At 41.1% G+C, this 18,331-nt stretch overlaps 1 protein-coding gene across 1 annotated transcript in view; it reads right to left on the reverse strand.

Moving 5' to 3' along the window:
* Positions 1 to 1,663: 1,663 nt before the first annotated feature.
* The window catches only part of znf512b (zinc finger protein 512B), a 32,774-nt gene continuing 16,106 nt past the window's right edge, over positions 1,664 to 18,331 (reverse strand). Inside the window, 21 exon segments of the mRNA XM_034696474.1 lie at positions 1,664 to 5,296; positions 5,299 to 5,340; positions 5,343 to 5,462; positions 5,465 to 5,498; positions 6,545 to 6,643; positions 7,198 to 7,260; positions 7,397 to 7,498; positions 7,755 to 8,090; positions 8,214 to 8,459; positions 9,015 to 9,113; positions 12,959 to 13,051; positions 15,274 to 15,395; positions 16,181 to 16,309; positions 17,046 to 17,116; positions 17,223 to 17,296; positions 17,298 to 17,419; positions 17,422 to 17,463; positions 17,466 to 17,506; positions 17,606 to 17,655; positions 17,657 to 17,779; positions 18,091 to 18,222. Of these exon segments, the coding sequence (XP_034552365.1) occupies positions 5,169 to 5,296; positions 5,299 to 5,340; positions 5,343 to 5,462; positions 5,465 to 5,498; positions 6,545 to 6,643; positions 7,198 to 7,260; positions 7,397 to 7,498; positions 7,755 to 8,090; positions 8,214 to 8,459; positions 9,015 to 9,113; positions 12,959 to 13,051; positions 15,274 to 15,395; positions 16,181 to 16,309; positions 17,046 to 17,116; positions 17,223 to 17,296; positions 17,298 to 17,419; positions 17,422 to 17,463; positions 17,466 to 17,506; positions 17,606 to 17,655; positions 17,657 to 17,779; positions 18,091 to 18,222 (2,268 nt within the window). The 3' untranslated portion in view covers positions 1,664 to 5,168.

Genomic DNA, 18,331 nt, shown 5'->3' on the forward strand with positions numbered 1-18,331 from the left:
TTTTATACGTGTGTCACTTTTACACTCACAATTATGTTTCATTAGGTGTAAGTCAGTTTTATATCATAATTAATTGTATATATCCAAATTGTATTTTAGCTTTATTTATCTATTTTTATTTTTACTTATATTTTTATTTTTATTTTATTTTATTTTACTTATTATTTTATTGAAAATTCTTCTTGATCGTACTTATGTCTGGGTTCCTGTAACAACTGAATTTCTCCCCCGGGGATCAATAAAGTAATAAATAAATAAATAAATAAATAATAATAATTCAAAACAGACAAAATCATTCATATTTTGTTTGGAGAATGATAAAGTAAGCCTACAAAAAACATAGACTGTATATAAAATGGACAGCGTCGCTCCACCTTTTCCCATTGTACGGTTTTGAAGCCAAAATATCCTGTTCCAGAAAGCTGACATCTTGTTCATTTTCTGCAGCCAGAGGCTGTTTTCGAAACCGCCTACTAAACTAACAGTACGTACTGATTTGGCCAAAATTCACTATGTAGTAAGCAGTATGTGAACAAGAGCAAAATCTGCAGTATGCCAAAACTCCCTGGATGTCATAATGATTCAGGAAAATTTCACACTGCATCGGACCAGTCTGCCTCACGTACTGTTCCCACAGTGCACAGCGCTCATTCCGCTTTTTCTTTTCTCTTCTTATTTCGATGGTGGCACTCCGTTTTTAGGTGCTGTGAAAATTATTAAATTCCATATAAACCACTTCCTAACTTTTTAAATCATAAGTGGTGCTAAAGAAGCAGTTTCTCTATAAGCTTGGCTGTTGTTTACTTCCGCATTCCGAAACTGGAAATTCATTGACGTCTGGCCCAGCGTACTGCAATACAGATCGAACAGAACTGTCATACTACAAACTAAGTAGGCAATACCTACTGTCTACTACATTAGTGGGTAGTATGTAGCAGACCATCGAAAACAGCCAGTGTTTGCGCAGTAGGGAATTTGTGTGTTTTCAGGGTAACAAGCTCCACCCTACATTTTACCGTCCCGAGGTCCTAAGGAGTTTCTCTCTACGGCAGCTGTCAATCAAAGCAAACTGATGTAAAACAGTCATAATAACTACATGTCACCACATACGAATGTGAGAAACGTTCGTACGACGTGTATTTATTTTTTAAAGTTTGACCGCAGCCCCATTCAAATGAATGGGGGAGGCAGAGTTTTTTACTTATACTGCAGCCAGCCACCAGGGGGAGCAGTTTTTGTGGCTGCCTCACTTCGAGCAGAGCGAGATGACGTCTATTTTATATACAGTCTATGACAAAAACATTACAAATAAAATAATAAATGTATGGACATAGTACTTAACAGATATGAATTAAATGAACAGCAGTAGCTCTTGAATTTTAAAGACAATAATCGCAAATGTCATATTGGAAAATAATTAGCAGGAATGTCACTGGTCATTATTGTAATAAAGATTGCTCTTACTCCCTCAAGAAAGCTAAAATTAATTTAGCATGCAAGCAAATCTAATAGTAAAGCCCTTATTAATCTCATTAGTAACACCTGTGTCTGACAACTTAAAAGGTATTCCCTGAGAAGGATCTGTTTTAATAAATCATATCCTCCAACATATAGCATTGATAACTGTTAGCAAACGTATTTAAAAGTTGACAGTGAAGACAAATTTAGTCAACAAACTTTTATTAATTAGTTGAGGGATACTTACGCACAGGTAATACAACAAGTTTGGGAGAAAAAACTGTAACAGTTCAGACTCAAAGGAGGCATCGATGCCTCCTATGTTAAGTTCTATACAGCTTAATTTCAGATATGGAAGTCTTTAATACATCATTAGTCTCATTTCAGCTGTTACTTATATATCATAACCAGTTATGAGCTACAACATCATCTCTTTAAACTCTCAACAGTTTCATCACAATGGCCTCCTCAACAGAGGCGTATACCGTGTTGAAGTAGGTAGCATACAAAACGAACATCTGTTGTCCAAATAAAAGGATAAAATTATCAGGCTGTCTAAGGGGATTATTAAGGATTAACCTTGATATCAGAATTAACATTGCTGACAAAGGGAAGACACTTGAGCCTGCTGTTTCCCCAAGTACAAAAGTCACACCACACACAGTCAGGGTAACTAGAAAGCTCCAACAACACTCCTATTTCAAGCCTATTTCATGGTATAGTAAGTGCACTACATACAGAAACAAACACATACATATGCCTTGTTGTCCCATATTGAATATGTAATAATAAAGGACTCTCTCAGTGTGTTTGTCATCATGTACTGAAAAAGCTCAATTTATGTGCATCATCAAAATGGATAAAATAACAGTTGTATGCCGACACTTAGGCCTACAATGTCCTTTGTGGTCTACAAATTTTCCAACCTCTTTTTTTTAGATTTCATAATATGTAAAAAGCATTTCAAAGCAAAAAATAAAAGAAGGGGAGGAGTAGTGAAAAAAGCCATACAATTTCGAGAAGACACATCAATATCAAAATATCAGCAAGCCAACAAAACCAGCTAAATATGGTGTATTGCTGTACTCTCTAAACATGTTGCAGTTAGCTCACACTGCGGGATAGATATGTGTTTTCCACATCATAGGAAGACAGATAGTAAAGGGTGTGATAAAATATAAAATACCCACTGTTAAAAGCAGTGCCTAACTATCATATTGCAACACCAAAGCTTGTCAGGTAAACACAGTCAATGTGACATTAATGACACGAGTAACAAGCAGCTGATGAACTGATTCTGTGCCACGGCATAACACTCAACGCAAAGTGTTAACATTTCCAACGTCCAGTCATTACAAAGGTGCTAACTGTTTATATATACACACACACAAGGTCTGGGCAACTCGTATCGAAAAGGTCCGAGGACCAATCAGTGCTTGTCTAACTTATCCTCTCCGTCAGTTTAACCTGGATAGAAGATAAAAGGTCCATCCCGCTAACAGGGACAGACATGCATAATCATCCCTACCTGAATTAACTCCATCAGTTGATTAATAATGGAGGGATTCAGCCTCAATCTTTGCTTTACAATATAAAAGGTCACAGCGTAGGGATAACACCACTGGGACATATACATTTCAAATTCAATGTTTCTTGAAAATGTTCCGCTGACATCAGTGCTTCATTTACATGATGACATTTGACATTTGTTGGTGCAAAATTCAGAGGCCTTGCCAGTGAGGAGAAAATGGATGAATGATTTAGTGGACTTACTGAAGTATCAGGTCCTTAAGGTAGAGTGGCAGGTAAAGCACCCTTATTAATGCACCTTTTTATCCTCACTTCACAACTTTATCCAAAGCTATCAGATTGCTATCTAGGTAATACACATAGGAGAATATAAAATAGATTTAAGCTCTGTTTCTTTTAGGCAAGCAAGTCATTTTCTTATGGACATAGACCGCAAATATACCCATGGAATTGTATTTGCTCAAATTGTTAATATAACTCAATGATCTACTTTAAACATGTTAAAGTGAAAATTCTCTGATTGCACACATTTTTAGATTTGAAAGTCTTTAAATAATATTGGATTAATACTTTGTTTAAAACTGGAGCTAAACTAGCTTTAGAGCGGTAGAGCAGCGTTAAAATTCAACAAGACCAGTTATGGCTTAATGCGGTGAGTCATAATTACACGGTCCTGTTGGATTAGAGATAATATCTAAAAACAAAATAAGAGTTCACCATGCTGCTCATTACCCCTGTAAAGACAGATGTAGTTTTTCTCTAGTTTGATTTTTTTTTACCAGAGTTAAATATTCAAGCTCCTGTTGCCTGACAGCCACTAGGTTAGGTTAAACACCCCTGGAGTGCAAAAATACAAGAGGGGAGAGAGTGGGGTTAAGGGTTAAAGTGCAAGGTAATAGCTTTGAGCATCCAGGAGTTAAATCATATAGATTGATAAATGTGAATCTTCATTTGCATTTTTTCTGTTTAATAAAAGATTATTTTCCTTGACCTCTCTATAAAAGATAATAATTTCATTCTCTCCTCAGCTCTTTGATTCAAGATAAAGCCACAGCCAAAAAATGGCCTTCTTTAAAATGGTGTCCCATTATTTGATTGTGCTGCAATGGTGCAACAAGGTTCACACAAAATCCATCCTTCTGTCAAAACATTTCACTTCACCAGTCTGATTTTAGACAGAATGCTTCAAGTTTTTTCTTTTAAAATCAACGAAACAATGCCATATTACGCATTATTATAACTCATATTTTATAGATGGAAATCTCAAACGATTACTCAGTGTAAAAGAAGTGGAAACATCTTAAACACTTATTCATGGTTTGTCCAAGCAGATACCTTTCATCATCGTGTGATGCAGAGAACATAAAATAAATGTCACTGAATTTATAGCTACATCGCTGTAAGAAGAGCAGAGTGGAATCTGATTTACAACTGACCATCGTTTTTAGCTTATGTGATGTTTGCTTACTCAAAACATGAGGAGTGAAAAAAAGACACAATATAAATTCAATCCAAAAGACATAAGGAAATCAAAAGAAAATTGCATTACAGCAACACACTGCAAACGTTTGGAGTGCTCATGGTCCAATCGGACGTGTCAGGCTTGGAAATAACAGATAGATGGCATCATCGTTTTTGAGTAAATAGATATATAGAGATAGATATTGTTATGTACACAGTACTGTATATCTGTGAAAAAATGTGAAAACACTAGCTATTATTAAATGACTTCACCATGCTAATAGAATATCCTTTTTTAAAACCTCTCAAACACGACATGAATCTTGTAGAGAGACTTACTCTGCATTTGTCTGGAATACTACGTTACCTCGGTTTAGAAAAAAAGCTATCCATGAAGTAGTCAGGATTAGATCTTTGATTACTACTGACACTCCTGCTGTGAGTACAGAAACAGAGATGTGTGCCTTATAAAGGAGAAAGAGGTGGAATGGAGCAATGAACACTACTGTTACATAAGTATTGTTTATAACAGTAGACACATTAACTCTGGGGTTTAAAAACTAGGGTTGAAGTCCATTCTAAGCGTCTTACTTCTTAATGGTGGATTTAACTTTCCTCTCACTTCCAAGTCCTTGTGGAGTTGAAAAAGGTCTTTAAGCTTCCTGGCACAACATTTACAGTAAGCATCCTCTCTGGCTCCTGGGTCGACAAAAGCAGAGCTACTCTGAAAACGACAGCCTCTTGGGTTTGCTTCGTCTGGCAGCAGAGGGGACTGGCTGTCTGTTTTGGCCTGAATTAGCATTGTCCGTTGGGTCGGGGATCAGGGTAGGGGACTGTTGGAGCCCAAGGAAGGGGCTGAGTTTTGAGTAGCCGTAGGTGCTTCAGTTTTGTTTGGAGAGGCTCGAGAGCAGGGGGCGCTCTTTGGGCTTGCGTCCCCTCTTTTCTTTCCTGGGTGGCACCGTTCCTCACCTCAGCTTTTATCCCGTCGTTCTCTGGCACTTTAGTCTTGCTACCGACACCACTTGAGTGGCTGCTGCTCGAAACCAGTTCTGAGGCAAATGAAACACAGAGTAAAGTGATCAGTTTGAACTCTGAGAAATGAGCAGTAGCATGATGATGATAACAAGAAAACTTCTCTTTCCCAATGAGTAAACCAAACTGTCTGACACCTGCTTGCATTCAAAAGTCCAATAAATGGTTACTATTGAGATATTAAAAGGTAACTAATTACTATGTTATAGGAAAAGTTATGTTGTGGGAACAAAATGTCTTAATTGTTTATATTTTTATGGATGGGTCAAGATAAGTATGATGTCGACAAGTTCTATGTTAAGTGTTTCAGGCACTGTTTTGAACAACGGGTTAACCACCTTAAGGCCAAGTTCCACCAGATCTGTGTCTGGGTCCGTCTCCGATCTGTCACAGCACCGGATCTGATAGGTTTCTATTCTAGTCAATCTGTTCACCCCCATGGATCCGGCTGCGTCGCTGATCTGGCAGGTCGGAACGCAACGGATCATATACGCAAGACTTCTATTTTTGCCGGATGCCGGAGCACGACGCATCAATTCAGCACAGAGCATATGGAGCGGGACAGGAAGTCACCAAAACAAAATAAAAGCCTGGTTAATTTTCAGAATACAACACTGTGTTATCGTTAGATCGTTTTTAACTTAACTATGACAACAAAATGTAATTTATAGCGGAGGCATGCCTGGAGTCATCGAGTCAGAGGTTTTCAGAGGCTGATAAAGACAACATGGATGAGGAGAGGAGGAGGAGAATCCTTGATTCAGTGATTGCCGTGGGAATACCTCGGTCACATGACTCCAGCTGTCCGGCGGTCCTGCTCTGTGCTGCGTACGGAAAACGCGACCGGTGGGTTTTGACGTACGAGCACGCACGGAGCTGGACCGCAGCGTATCGGAGACGGACCGGATGCGGATCTGGTGGAAGTCCCGTGTCAGCATCCTGAGATCAACATACCATCTTCTGTGACTCAGCAGTTTTTTTTAAGAAGAAAGTTTTTTATGGTATATTTAAGAAATACTAAATATGTCAGAGTTTTATAAAGTTTACACACAGACAAACTCACCTGTGCGTGTGTCTTACTGATGTGGTATTTCACACCGCTCTCTGAGCTAAACTCCTTCTGGCAAATCAGACAAGTGTACTTCCCCAGTTCACCACCACCCTGTGACACAGACACACACACATAGATAGATAGAAGCACAGTACAGACACACAGTATACAGGAAGTACAAACAATCTCTGCAGCTTTACATGATTGAAAATGATCACGTGTTTAACACCTGATTAAAGCCGGTGGGTAACAGACAACACCACAAGTTAAAAAGTCTTATATACCTATCATGCATTTGCTATTGAGAAGTACACACATTTTTCAACAGCTTCTTTTCAACATCAGTGAAGCAAAATTTGATACTTGAGTAGAATTACATTTCACTTATATTCTTTTTGCTCTTCAAACTGTTGTAATGTATTAAATTCAATCTACAGGCAGGTAACAGAGACAAAACACTTCAAAAGCCCTCCTGAAAATTCAAAAATAGAATTTAGGAGGAGCTCATACACAGTCCTGACCTTGCTATGAACTAGAGAAAAATCTGGGTCAAAATTCAGAGGGAACTCCGACGTGTGAGCGCGTGTCTGTGTTGTTATTTTTACTACGTTGTCTAGAGAGACGTCTGTCATCAGGTTGGCTGTGCTGCAGGTGAGTGTTTGTACCTGGCTGCAGTTGGCGAGGTGCGCTTTTAGTCCTGACACACTGGAATAGACAGCCTCACAGTTCTGAGACAAAAGAGGAATCATTTGTAAGTTTACAAACTCACTCCACTGATATCAACAGCTTTATTATTACAAACATAGTGCCCAATATCAAGGTGTATAATAGAGGGTGACCTCTTAAATCTGTCTGTGTTCTTACCACATTGGTGCAGCAGATGAAGCCCTTTTCTTTGACTTGGGTTTTCCAGGTCTCTAGTATCTCTTGGCTGAAGTTGGGAAGGCCAGGGCGGGTGTAGTTTAACTATGCAAAGAAGGATATTAAGTGTTATTATTACATTAAGTGCTCAAAGTAGTGTTACAGTTTCTAAGTATGTGTTGAAAAAGTGTGTTGATGTCACATTTTGTGAGGCCTTTTTATTGAGAGGCTGGCTTTGATGCATGTTAGTGTGAATGTGCAAAATTTCTCTTGCAGTGCATACGTCTGCACCTGCACCGTCTATGTGGCAACAGAACATGTGTTTATATCTACACTGACTGTTTCCAATCTTCCTCCTCACCCTCTTGCTATCAGGCACCAGATCATCCTTGATGCGGCGCTTGGTGCCCCAGTCTTTGGCCAGCTCGTCCTCTGCTATCTCCTGCAGATGGAACACGGCCACCTGAGCCGAGCGGCGCCTCACTCTGCCACTGGGGGTCCGTTCAAAGTCGTCCCCCTGGCTCTGATTCTGTGCTGCTTTTTCTTTTTCCCGCCCTTTCTCCTTTTCCCTGTTCTGGTCCCTTGCTTCTCTTTCCTTCTCTTTAAGCTGGACGGATGGCGCTTTCTCTTGCCAATCCTTCTTCTCGGCCTGGCTGTGCTCCTTCTTGCCTATTGTCGGAGATTCCTCAGAGACAACCTGGAGGAGCAATATGACACATCTGTGAGTGGGTAAACTTAGGCAACAGTAAAAATCACATTCAAACTCCAAATAGCAGAAAAAAAGAAAAAGTTCTGTCTGGTATGATAACTGCTGACTTACCCTCTCTTTCCCGGTGTTGTTGTTGGTGTCCGTGATGTTGTCCTTGCTGTTGGTGGCTGTAATGGTGGTGGCCATAGCTGGGGAGTGCTCGGTACGTACATGGTAGTCTCTGCCAGCTTTGGAGCGGTAGTTTTTTCCACAGTGCTGGCACAGAAACACAGGCTTCACATCGTCAGAGAACTCTCCTCCACAGCGTTTCTGGTGGTACTGGAAGCCCATCAGACTGGAAAAGTGTGCTGAGCAACCCTGCGGGTTTAAAGGCACAATATCTGTGTGATCATGTGGATTCAGTATCAAGAATGAGACAGAAAGAAAACACACATTCAGCAGTCGATCACAGTGTAGGTTTAATGGAACAATATCACTGCAGTAAGTCAATATTTTGTGGTTACGGTGAAAAAGGCCGAGCAGAACAAGGGGAAACTGCTCATTTTTTAGTGTGAGGACATGTCACAGCAGAGAGAGTCTATTTTTTGCAGCTCTTTCTCTCTCTGCCTTTTGCACTCTTGTGTGAGTAATGGGAAGCAGAGTGTTGATGTGGTTTTGGGCAACATGTCAAGAACAAGGCATAAAGGAAAACGGAGAAAAGGAAAGGGAAAAGGAGGCAGACACAAATACAGGGAGCCTGAGGAAAAGGGAGAAAGAAAATCCAAACTGGCGTACTAGGAGAGGGGAAAATGTGACATGAAAGATAAAATAGTTGTAGCACTGGAAATGAAAGACACACAAAAAAAGGAATACTAAAGAATGCAAAAACGGAAAAGGGAAGGGGACTCAGAGAATAAAAGGTGGAGTGCATACCTCACTGGGACACTTGATTCGTCCCATCTGTTTGAGCACTCGGCGCAGCCTTTCTCTCTCGTTGTGCTTGTCGTCCGTCTGGCCTTCGCTCCCCGAGGGCTGAGGGGCAAAAACACAACGTCACCTAAACGTTTCACACCACCCTGCCTCCCCCTTCCTCTCAAACGTAAAAAAATAACAGTGATGTAAACGTGTTTTCCATCTTGGGTGTTCACACTGTGCCAGGATCATTAAATGGTTTCATGGTGAGGCTGTTACTCAAGGCGTGTTTATGACAACTGTCAAACTCATGTTTTCACTCGAGTATCTGCTGGTGCCAAACCCCAGCTTAGACCAGAACAACAGATGGCAGGGCTGCCAGGGAGAGGGAAGAAGAGGAGTGCAGAGGACCCGAGAGAGTGTGGACATACTGAGTAATCCCAGAGGAGTGAACTTCATGTGTTTTCTCATGTGTTAACACACAGAAGAAGCACTGAGAAGACTGAGACACACCGTCGAAGCTTTCTCTGACGGTAAGAGGGAAGAAGAGATACTGCCAGAGCACTTCACAGCTTCAAGTGAATCATGCTCAAGCCTCCAGGCAAGAGAACAGTCACCAGCTCAGCCATTGATTTACACTCAGGAGGGGGGGAACTATGAAACGACTTCAGCATGTATTCTAAATGCCTATGTCAGAGAAACAGAGAGCCAAAGAGCAAAGCAGGAAGAAAAGAGAGAGAATAGGCAGCAGTAGCAACAGCAGCATCAAGGTCAAACTCAGTGGGTGACCCCTCTCCTTCTGTCAGCCCTCTGTGTTTTCCCACACTGCACTGGGGTTTTGGCACGTGATCACACTGACAACACACTCTGTTCAAAGTCTGAATCAGAACTAATAAAAATCAAAGAGAACTTTCACAAATCTGCTTACAGACTTATTGTTAGAAAGGGAGCAGTGATAAAATGAAGGGAGGGAGTTGAAGAAGACATTATAACGAGGTTGTGCTGTCCATGTTTTTTTTAGGAACACTTAAAAATACATTATTTGGGGTGTCGTTAGACTAGCGGCCTAAGTGCTTGTTTGACTCCCAGCCTTGGCCATTTGCTGCATGTCTTCCCTCCCTGCATTTCCTGTCTCTCTTCAGCTGTCTTATCAATAAAGGCAAAAATGGCAAAAGACACAATATAAAACAACAAAAAATGGAGCGATGCCTGTGAGCTAGTTCAGGCAGACAACTCCAGCTGCACTGCTATACACATGTCCCGCTCTCATAACCATCATCCAATCACGCCCTCTGCCTCTCAAATTGGCTGTCTATTTAAACTGGGAAAATCTCCCATCTCTCCCTCTGCCTGTCAACGCCTCTGCTGCCCTGCATTCCTATTGATGCATATTCTTTCATCCCAACCGCCACCCCAGCGGCATCCACCTGCAGGCTCCAGGGTGTGTTCAGTAATGTTTTGCTCATCACTCCTCAATGTCTCCATGTAAACATATCTGCAGGGAGTGATGGGGCCAGAGCGCCAAACATGTAATATGTATTTGCTGTAACACCAAACAATTGAAAAGTGAGTTGTCTGACTGAACATTATTTAAGTGGATTTTATAAAGAATACCTTTTTATGTATGTCTCTACCAAAAAAGACACCTGTAGCCGGCCGCTTTACGAAGACAAAGCTCCTCTCCAGAACTGACTCGTCTCATTGATACACTGAGTTACACTGCATCAAGAACATACACTTCATCATTATAAATGGCAACACATTAAATGTTGTCAATGCCCCACTTTCTGAAAACATGACCCAAATACACGTCAACTAGTGCTGGGCGATAATTCGATAATGATAATTATCGTGATATAATTTTTCTTGATATAAATACAAAGAATGTTCGATAAAAATTCAATATAATAAACATGTACTTATACCCCCCAGCCACTTTAAATGCTAATAAGCCAGTTGCCACCCAACAGTAGACAGAAGAAGACGATGGCAATGAACAGCCAATCATGTTGCAGGGTGAGAGGGAGGCGGGGCTTAAAGATGTTCGGAGCTAAATGTAAACACAGCTGAGACGACACACTGAAGAAGACTCAAACCTAACAGCTCAAAGCAGAGTCGTTAATCTGACACTGTGTCGACTCTGCGTTAACTATTAACTTAATACACTTCATTAAATATACTTTCAGGATGTGGGTAAAGGAAGAGCACAGAGACAACTTCTGCATTTCTAACACGTTTAATGTCCACCGCGACCGTGGGACAACTGAACATTGAATAACCGTGATGCATTCACTGCACTGTGGGAAACAATATCCCTCTGCCTGTAACCCTTAGTAATCTTAAAGGGGAGAGCACAACTCAAAACAATACTCTACTAAACTGATTCACAGTACACAATTTGACATATATTTGTTGTAAATTTAAATCAAATTATGCTAATTATCTCAGAAAAATAATAATTACAAAATAAAACTTCACAAAATTCTAATTTTACAAAAGACATGCTTCCTGTTAGCACCATCAGGAATGATGGATCCAAGAAATTTTACAGAAAACTAAATCCAGATACAAGCTAACAAACTGTCTGGTTTCTTCAACTTTCACACAGGACCAAAAATCTGCATTTAAATTTAAATGAAATAATGATTTTATTTATTGTGATAATTATTGATATTGATTGACATGAAATATTTTATCGTGATAACATAATTTTCAATAGTGCCCAGCACTAACGTCAACATGAAGAATAAACAACAATAATAAAAACAACTGTGTCTGTTATCTAGATATACACACATCTTCAATCACATCCAACATTCTGTGAAGCAGTTGTGATTTCTACCTCAGTGCTACAAGGCTGATCAGGATATCCAAAGATTCTGTTATACTGAGCACTCTTCTTCTACTCTGTTTCTTCTGATAAACTATAAAAAGTTTTCTTGTACATAGTAAGTCATCACAGAAGTCAAACCTGCAGCTGATAAAAGCTCTCTTTAATCAGCAGCTACAGCACGACCACAGACGCTGACAAACTAACACACAATGAACACAATGAAGGCTTTCAGCGTGTCATAGAAGATTTAATTATCTGATCTGAAAAATATTGCAGGGAAATTTAGCAGTCTGCCGAGAAGACTCGCAAGCACACATAAAGTATAACGCAGCTTTTCGCTCTGCTGCACTGGAACGATGCCAACAAGGTCAGGGCACGACACGTCCAGGCTGAAGACAAACGGCGGCATCAAACTGTTTAACTTGGCTGACACAGATGGCACAGTCATACATCATTACTGTTAAAGTGACAAACATACACCCCCCGAAGCACACATTTAGAAATGCATGTGCACTTCAATTTCACATCAAACTAATCACAAAGAAACACAATCACGTATGCTACATGCTACGCGGTTTGATGCATGTACAGTCATTAATCTTTCATGATACTTTTTCAAACGGGCAGCGTTGAATTATTCAGCAAAGTTCATAGAATTGCTCTAATGCAGGAGTGTCATGATAATATCTTAATGAAGCTCTCTGCTGTCAAGAGTTAAGAAAGCTGCAGGAAGAAATGTGAGCACTTCAGGGAGAAGGAATCCAATCAGCACTTTGAATGTATGATAGTTCACACACCAGAGGATCACAAATTCAAAGCAAAAATATATTATCTGTTGAGTCTATTTGGAGGACATGTATCACCATAAACAGTGGCAGCTGACACTAGCAATAACATGCTTTGGATTTCCAAACATAGAGTCAGAAAAGCAGGTCTGACTGTCTCCTAAATGCTTGTGGTGCTTGGGTGTGGTTTCTAGTAACTTCCCTGTTAGTTCAGTGGGTCAGTGTGACAGTGGTGAAACTTTAGCTCCCTCAGCTCCTAAGGCATCCTCAGCTGGACTAAATCTGTTTGTGTGATTGATCAGGGGGTAAGGATGAGTGTGTGTGTGTGTGCATAAACAAGGATGTACCTTGGTGCTGTGTTCAGCCATGGTGTGGTAGTTGAGGCCGGCCTTTGACCTGAACTGTTTGTGGCACTGCTGGCACTTCAGGGCGTCCTGGAGCTGCAGAGGTTGAAGGTCAAACAGAGGATCAAATTATATCTCTATGACAGGACACTCACAAATAACACAACCTCACTGGCTAACACCCTTTATTGGATCTATCATAACAGCAACATTTCATCTGTAACCCAATCAAGTTTTGTGTTATTGCACAGTTTAGGTCAACATAAAGAACAAAGGACATGTCAAGGAACTTTGGGAACAAGAAAAGCCAATTTAACACGCTGTTCCATAGATTTCTCCTCTTGTCTCAGTATTGATCTGGAGACAGAGGTGTTTCTGTGTCGAGTGACCCCTAGGTAATGTGGTGATTCAGTCATTGCTTAACGGTTCAAACTGTCACTTTAATGGAGTCACTCAGCCCACTGGGGCAAGGAAGCATTGAAATGGCTGTAGGCACATGTCTTTTTGAATGCCCGGAGGCTACTGCACCACTCCAGCTGGTTTCTCCTCATGAAAAGCTTGATGTAATTCATCTGGATTAACTTCTTCTGTGCTTCGCCCCTTTCTTGTTTATTACTACAGACCACAATTGAGTGCAATGCAAACAAACCACTGAAGTGTACAGATTCTGTTTCCTTAATTCATTTCAGATGCTTCATATCGGAGCAGATGAGTGAAGGATATTACATGAGAAAACAGTTTGAGATTACTGTACTGAGATAATGCCTGCTGTTATTTCTGCTGCTCTCCAATCAATATCATTACTGCGAAGGCTCCCTGGACTCTACACAAAGAAGAGGTCAGGGGGAGTTATGTAATAATGTCGAAGTTTTACCAAGTGTGGGAATAACAGCTTTGAGTTGAGAGAGGTTTATTTTATAATCAGAGGAAAAAGTTGGATAATGATTATGGTTCAGTAAAGTTTTGTCGATATGTAAACAGTTTTTGTTGATGTGATGTATGGATTTCAGTTGAGCAGCCTGCTGGAAAATTGGCTGCCGTTCAGATCAGGATCATGATCCACATTAAGAACACAGATTTTGGATTATTTCCAACTGAACATGTACCCACAGGATTCAGCAAGTTTTACTTGATGGTTTCACATTTAGGACATTCTTCTCATATTTTGCCTTTAGAGAATGCTACACATAAAAAATGCAGCTTTTATTGGTCTAACAGGAGTTCAAATCAGAGATGGGGACTTAAAACTTGGACTTAAGTCGCACACTAATTCCCACCCATTCCCTTCTGTGATGTGCAAGCAGACACAGTGAGGTGAGCACATCACCTGCAGCTGCAGGAATAAAGTGTTTCCCACACCTAGACCTGAACCAGGCAGGCCGCTCAAACATATTCTTCTCAACTGTATAACACTGTTGTCTGTGATCAGTAAGTGAAGAATCTCCCCTCGCTCAGTACCCTTGTATGTTGCATATAGGTCTGCTCTGCAGGTGATCAGAGAGAGACAGAGAGACACGTCTTTCGGTATGTCGCTCCTGTTAATGATGCAATGATTAAGGTCAGTGTCTCATGTTCAATATAGACCCTTCTCATAACACTGTTTCACCAGTTTTGGATCATCGTCAGTGTGCTTCATCCACACACAGATCACCTGTTGTGATAACAAGAGAGCAGATACTGACAGGCATAGAGAAATTGTAGGAAGCGGGTAGGACACACTAAAGAGGAGAGATGCAGATGTGCAGGTGTCAGGGGCTGACTCAGGGGATAGGGAGGGGTGTCCCTGAAATTGAATTGGACACCCTAAAATCCTAATCTATGATCGGCTAGTTGCCTTATCCAAAGTAGGACATATGTTAAAATAGACTACATTGACTGTGTTTCAACAAGTAGCTTTTCATTCTAATTCAGTGTAGCACATTTTCTGATAAAGATTCAGCCAAGAAGTTTGAGCCTTTATATTATTGCTTTGTTTTGTTGATTTAATGATAAATAAATGCAGTTCATGTATGTGTGCATGCATACCTCATGCCACTGCTGAAAAAGTCAACACAGCACACTAAAAGTTAATATATAATATTAACAATAATATTTTATGACTGAAGTATTTTTATTTTGTTCTTATTCTCTGAAACCCTGTGAAACTTAGCTGGAACGTGACGCTGCTCTAAAAAAATTGAGACTTGTCTTGGACTTTCAAAAAGTGACTTTTGGTCATCTCTGGTTCAAATTTTGGGGGGAATTCAAACCAAGATGTAACAGAAGTTGTGACAACACTCATGCTGACAATCTGACAGACAGCTGCATTGCTCACTGACCTTTTGACAAATCTCCATGTGTTTCTTGAGACCGTGGATTGTTTTCCGGGTGACGATTGAGCAGGTGGGACACACAACTTCCCCTCGATCCGAGATCGTTCGCTGCCATTGGGTGTCAGCACCTGAGAACAAGTAGAAACAATTTTGTCAACAACAAAGGAAATAATTTTGTCAGTGAATAGTTTCAATTACTAAATAATTACTGATGCAAATCCTCAGATGTGAGTATTTATTGAAGTTCTATGTTTGGCAACACTGTTATTGCATTTCCCTCAGGTTTGGACTCTTGGTGGAAATAAACAAGAAGTTGAAGATGTCACCTAAGGATCATTTGTCACCACTTGGTAACATTTTATTGTCCCGATGATTGATTTACTGACTGATTTAATGGTACATCCATTAAAACATAATTTCTACGAAACATTATAATTTGTGGAAGTCCTATGTTGCTATTTTCTGATGTTTACTACATATCTTATAGAGGAATTAGAGAAGATCTGGGGTGGTAACATGACATCTTTCCTAAGGTTTGGGCCTAAGTGAGTTAAAATTTGTGTTTTGTAGGGAAAAAAAAAATGATCATCTTTACACTGGTATAATCGGGGGGTAGCTGCGGCTCAGTCGTATAGTGGGTCGTCAAATAATTGGAAGGTTTGCGGTTCAATTCCCAACTCCTGCAGTCACATGTCGAAGTGTTCTTGTGCAAGACAATTAACCCCAGATTGACATAATGAGCATGTCTCAATGCGTATGAATGGGCTAGCATTCTAGTAGTGATACTGATGTTCCCCTACAGCCTCTGCTATCAATGTACGAATGTAGCGTGAATGTGACTAGCAGTGTAGAAGCGCTTTGATTGGTAGGATGGGCCAAGAAAGTAAAAGTACAAGTCAATCTAGGTGATCACCAGAGCTGGTTGTGGCGGGGTCTTTCTTTGAGGACTGCCTTGAAGTCGGTCTCCTCTGGGGCTCCTCACTGACCCCACTCCCTTCTGATCTCTTCACACGACCTGCCTTCAGCTTCTCCTCCACCTTCAGTCATACCTACAAAACACACACACATACACACACACCGACATGCACATTTACTCAAAAACAAGCAGTCATAGTCAAAAATTAAGATTCTCTTTGAAAGTATTCTGGGTAAACTGAGAGATACAAGCTGAGAGAGATGTGGAGGACAATGCTGACGACTGTAAATACTGAACAAAAGAAAGTTGATACTGGATATAAAAACAAAATGCTACATAATGACAAGTATTTTATAGCCCAGTATATGCTTTATGAGTCACTGGACATTTCCAGCATTTGAATGAGAAAGCGAAAGAAAGAGAGAGTAGAGGAGCTGTGTGTACGAGATGTGTGGTTGTTGTGAGTCACTGATTAACTTAGCCGGATATGAATCACCTCTACAGTTGCTGTATAGGTGTTAAAAGAGCGCTTTCATTGATCAGCAGCAGCAGTAGGGAGTATTCACAATCATTCAAATTACCGATCACATAATCTTGTAAAGTTCCTTTGAATACTTTCACACCTACATCTCAGGCAGTGCCACAAACAGAATGTCCTCCCATGGTAATTGTAGTCAGTGATTCATCATAGGGAACCTGTGGCCTGCTGCATCACCAGTAATCAATGAATCAAGCTCCGAGTATACAAGACCTTCTTCACAACTTCATTTATCCATTTAGTGTAATCCCACAGGAGACTACATAGATTATTTTTATGTTACAGAGAAGTATTTATTAGAGCATTGGTGAAAGAAACGTTCATATTAACCTTTCAATCCGAATGTTCCTGATATAGAAGGCTGCTCTCCGGTGAACTTCTTCGGGCGTTTTCTGCTTCCGTCCTGGCCCAGAGAAAAACACAAAGCAAGGAACGGTCAACACAAACAACGTAAACATCACCGAGTACTTAATTATTCCAAATGAGGTTTTGCAATCTTACTGTGCCTCATTCTCCTCCGGATCTTCATCAGGAAATGAAGGGGGAAGGCTCCCCCCCTCGCTTTCGCTCCCCCCCTGCGTCAGACGACGTGCTTTGGGATTGCGACTGCTGGGACTGGGGCTGCACCGGCTGGGCCTGGTGACTCTGCTGTGAAGGCTGGCTGTGGCTGTGCTGTTTCCTTTCGCCCCTCTGGTGGCGAGCTCCCCGTTCTGAGAGGGCGTGGACACCTCTTGGGTCTTTTCACTTTGAAGAACACCGGAGAGGGGGGACTGTTCTCCATGGGCCTGAATTCACACATCAAGGGGGAGTCAGCGTTATGACGTTACTAACACTATTATGTGTGTCGGTGTGGGAGGGAATTTGTGCTTTAAAATCCCAGTCACCTTTTCTTGCTGTTGAACTTGACAGGGTTCTTTTGAAGCTTAGCCTGCTCGGTCCTTGGGCTCCATGCTAACTCTATCCGGGTGGTTCCATAGCTTGTGCTCTGCAGGCGCACCTTGTGGCAAACACTGCTCACAGTAGGGACAACCGTGACTCAGCTTCTCAGCTACAGTGGCCTGATACAAAGAGAGGCATGAGGAGAAGGGATTTAGAGTCAGCTCCCGTCCTACACAAACTGAAATGACAGTGAGCTGCTGTTAGCAGAAGCCCCTCAGTTGACTAATCACATGTCTTAAAAGCAGTCAAACATCACTGAATATGGGGGTTGGGCATTAAAATTCTCTGGATGTTCCAGCTTGATTCTAACTGTCTTAACAGGTACTTCATCACTGACTGCTAGGGTCTCCCCTCCATATCTAAATTGTGAAGCCTACTCTAAAGCATTTGTTAGGAAAAGCCGCATAGCAGGAAAAAACAGGTTAGTGACTCACCCCCTGGCAGCGTGATAGTGGTACTTGACGCCATAGATGCTGGGAAACTCTAACCAGCAGCCTGAACACGGACACTTAACCCTGGAGCGGCGCTTAAACTCTTCCTTCCATTGTACTATCATATGGGCCTGCTCGGGGGTGAGAAGAGAGAGTTCACTGCAGGCACGGATTATCGCTATACTGTACCGTATATAGTGCAAATTCACGGGATGCTGCCTACTCTGTACAGAAAAATTG

This window comes from Notolabrus celidotus, chromosome 11 (assembly GCF_009762535.1).
Source record: "Notolabrus celidotus isolate fNotCel1 chromosome 11, fNotCel1.pri, whole genome shotgun sequence".
Taxonomy (NCBI): Eukaryota; Metazoa; Chordata; class Actinopteri; order Labriformes; family Labridae; genus Notolabrus; species Notolabrus celidotus.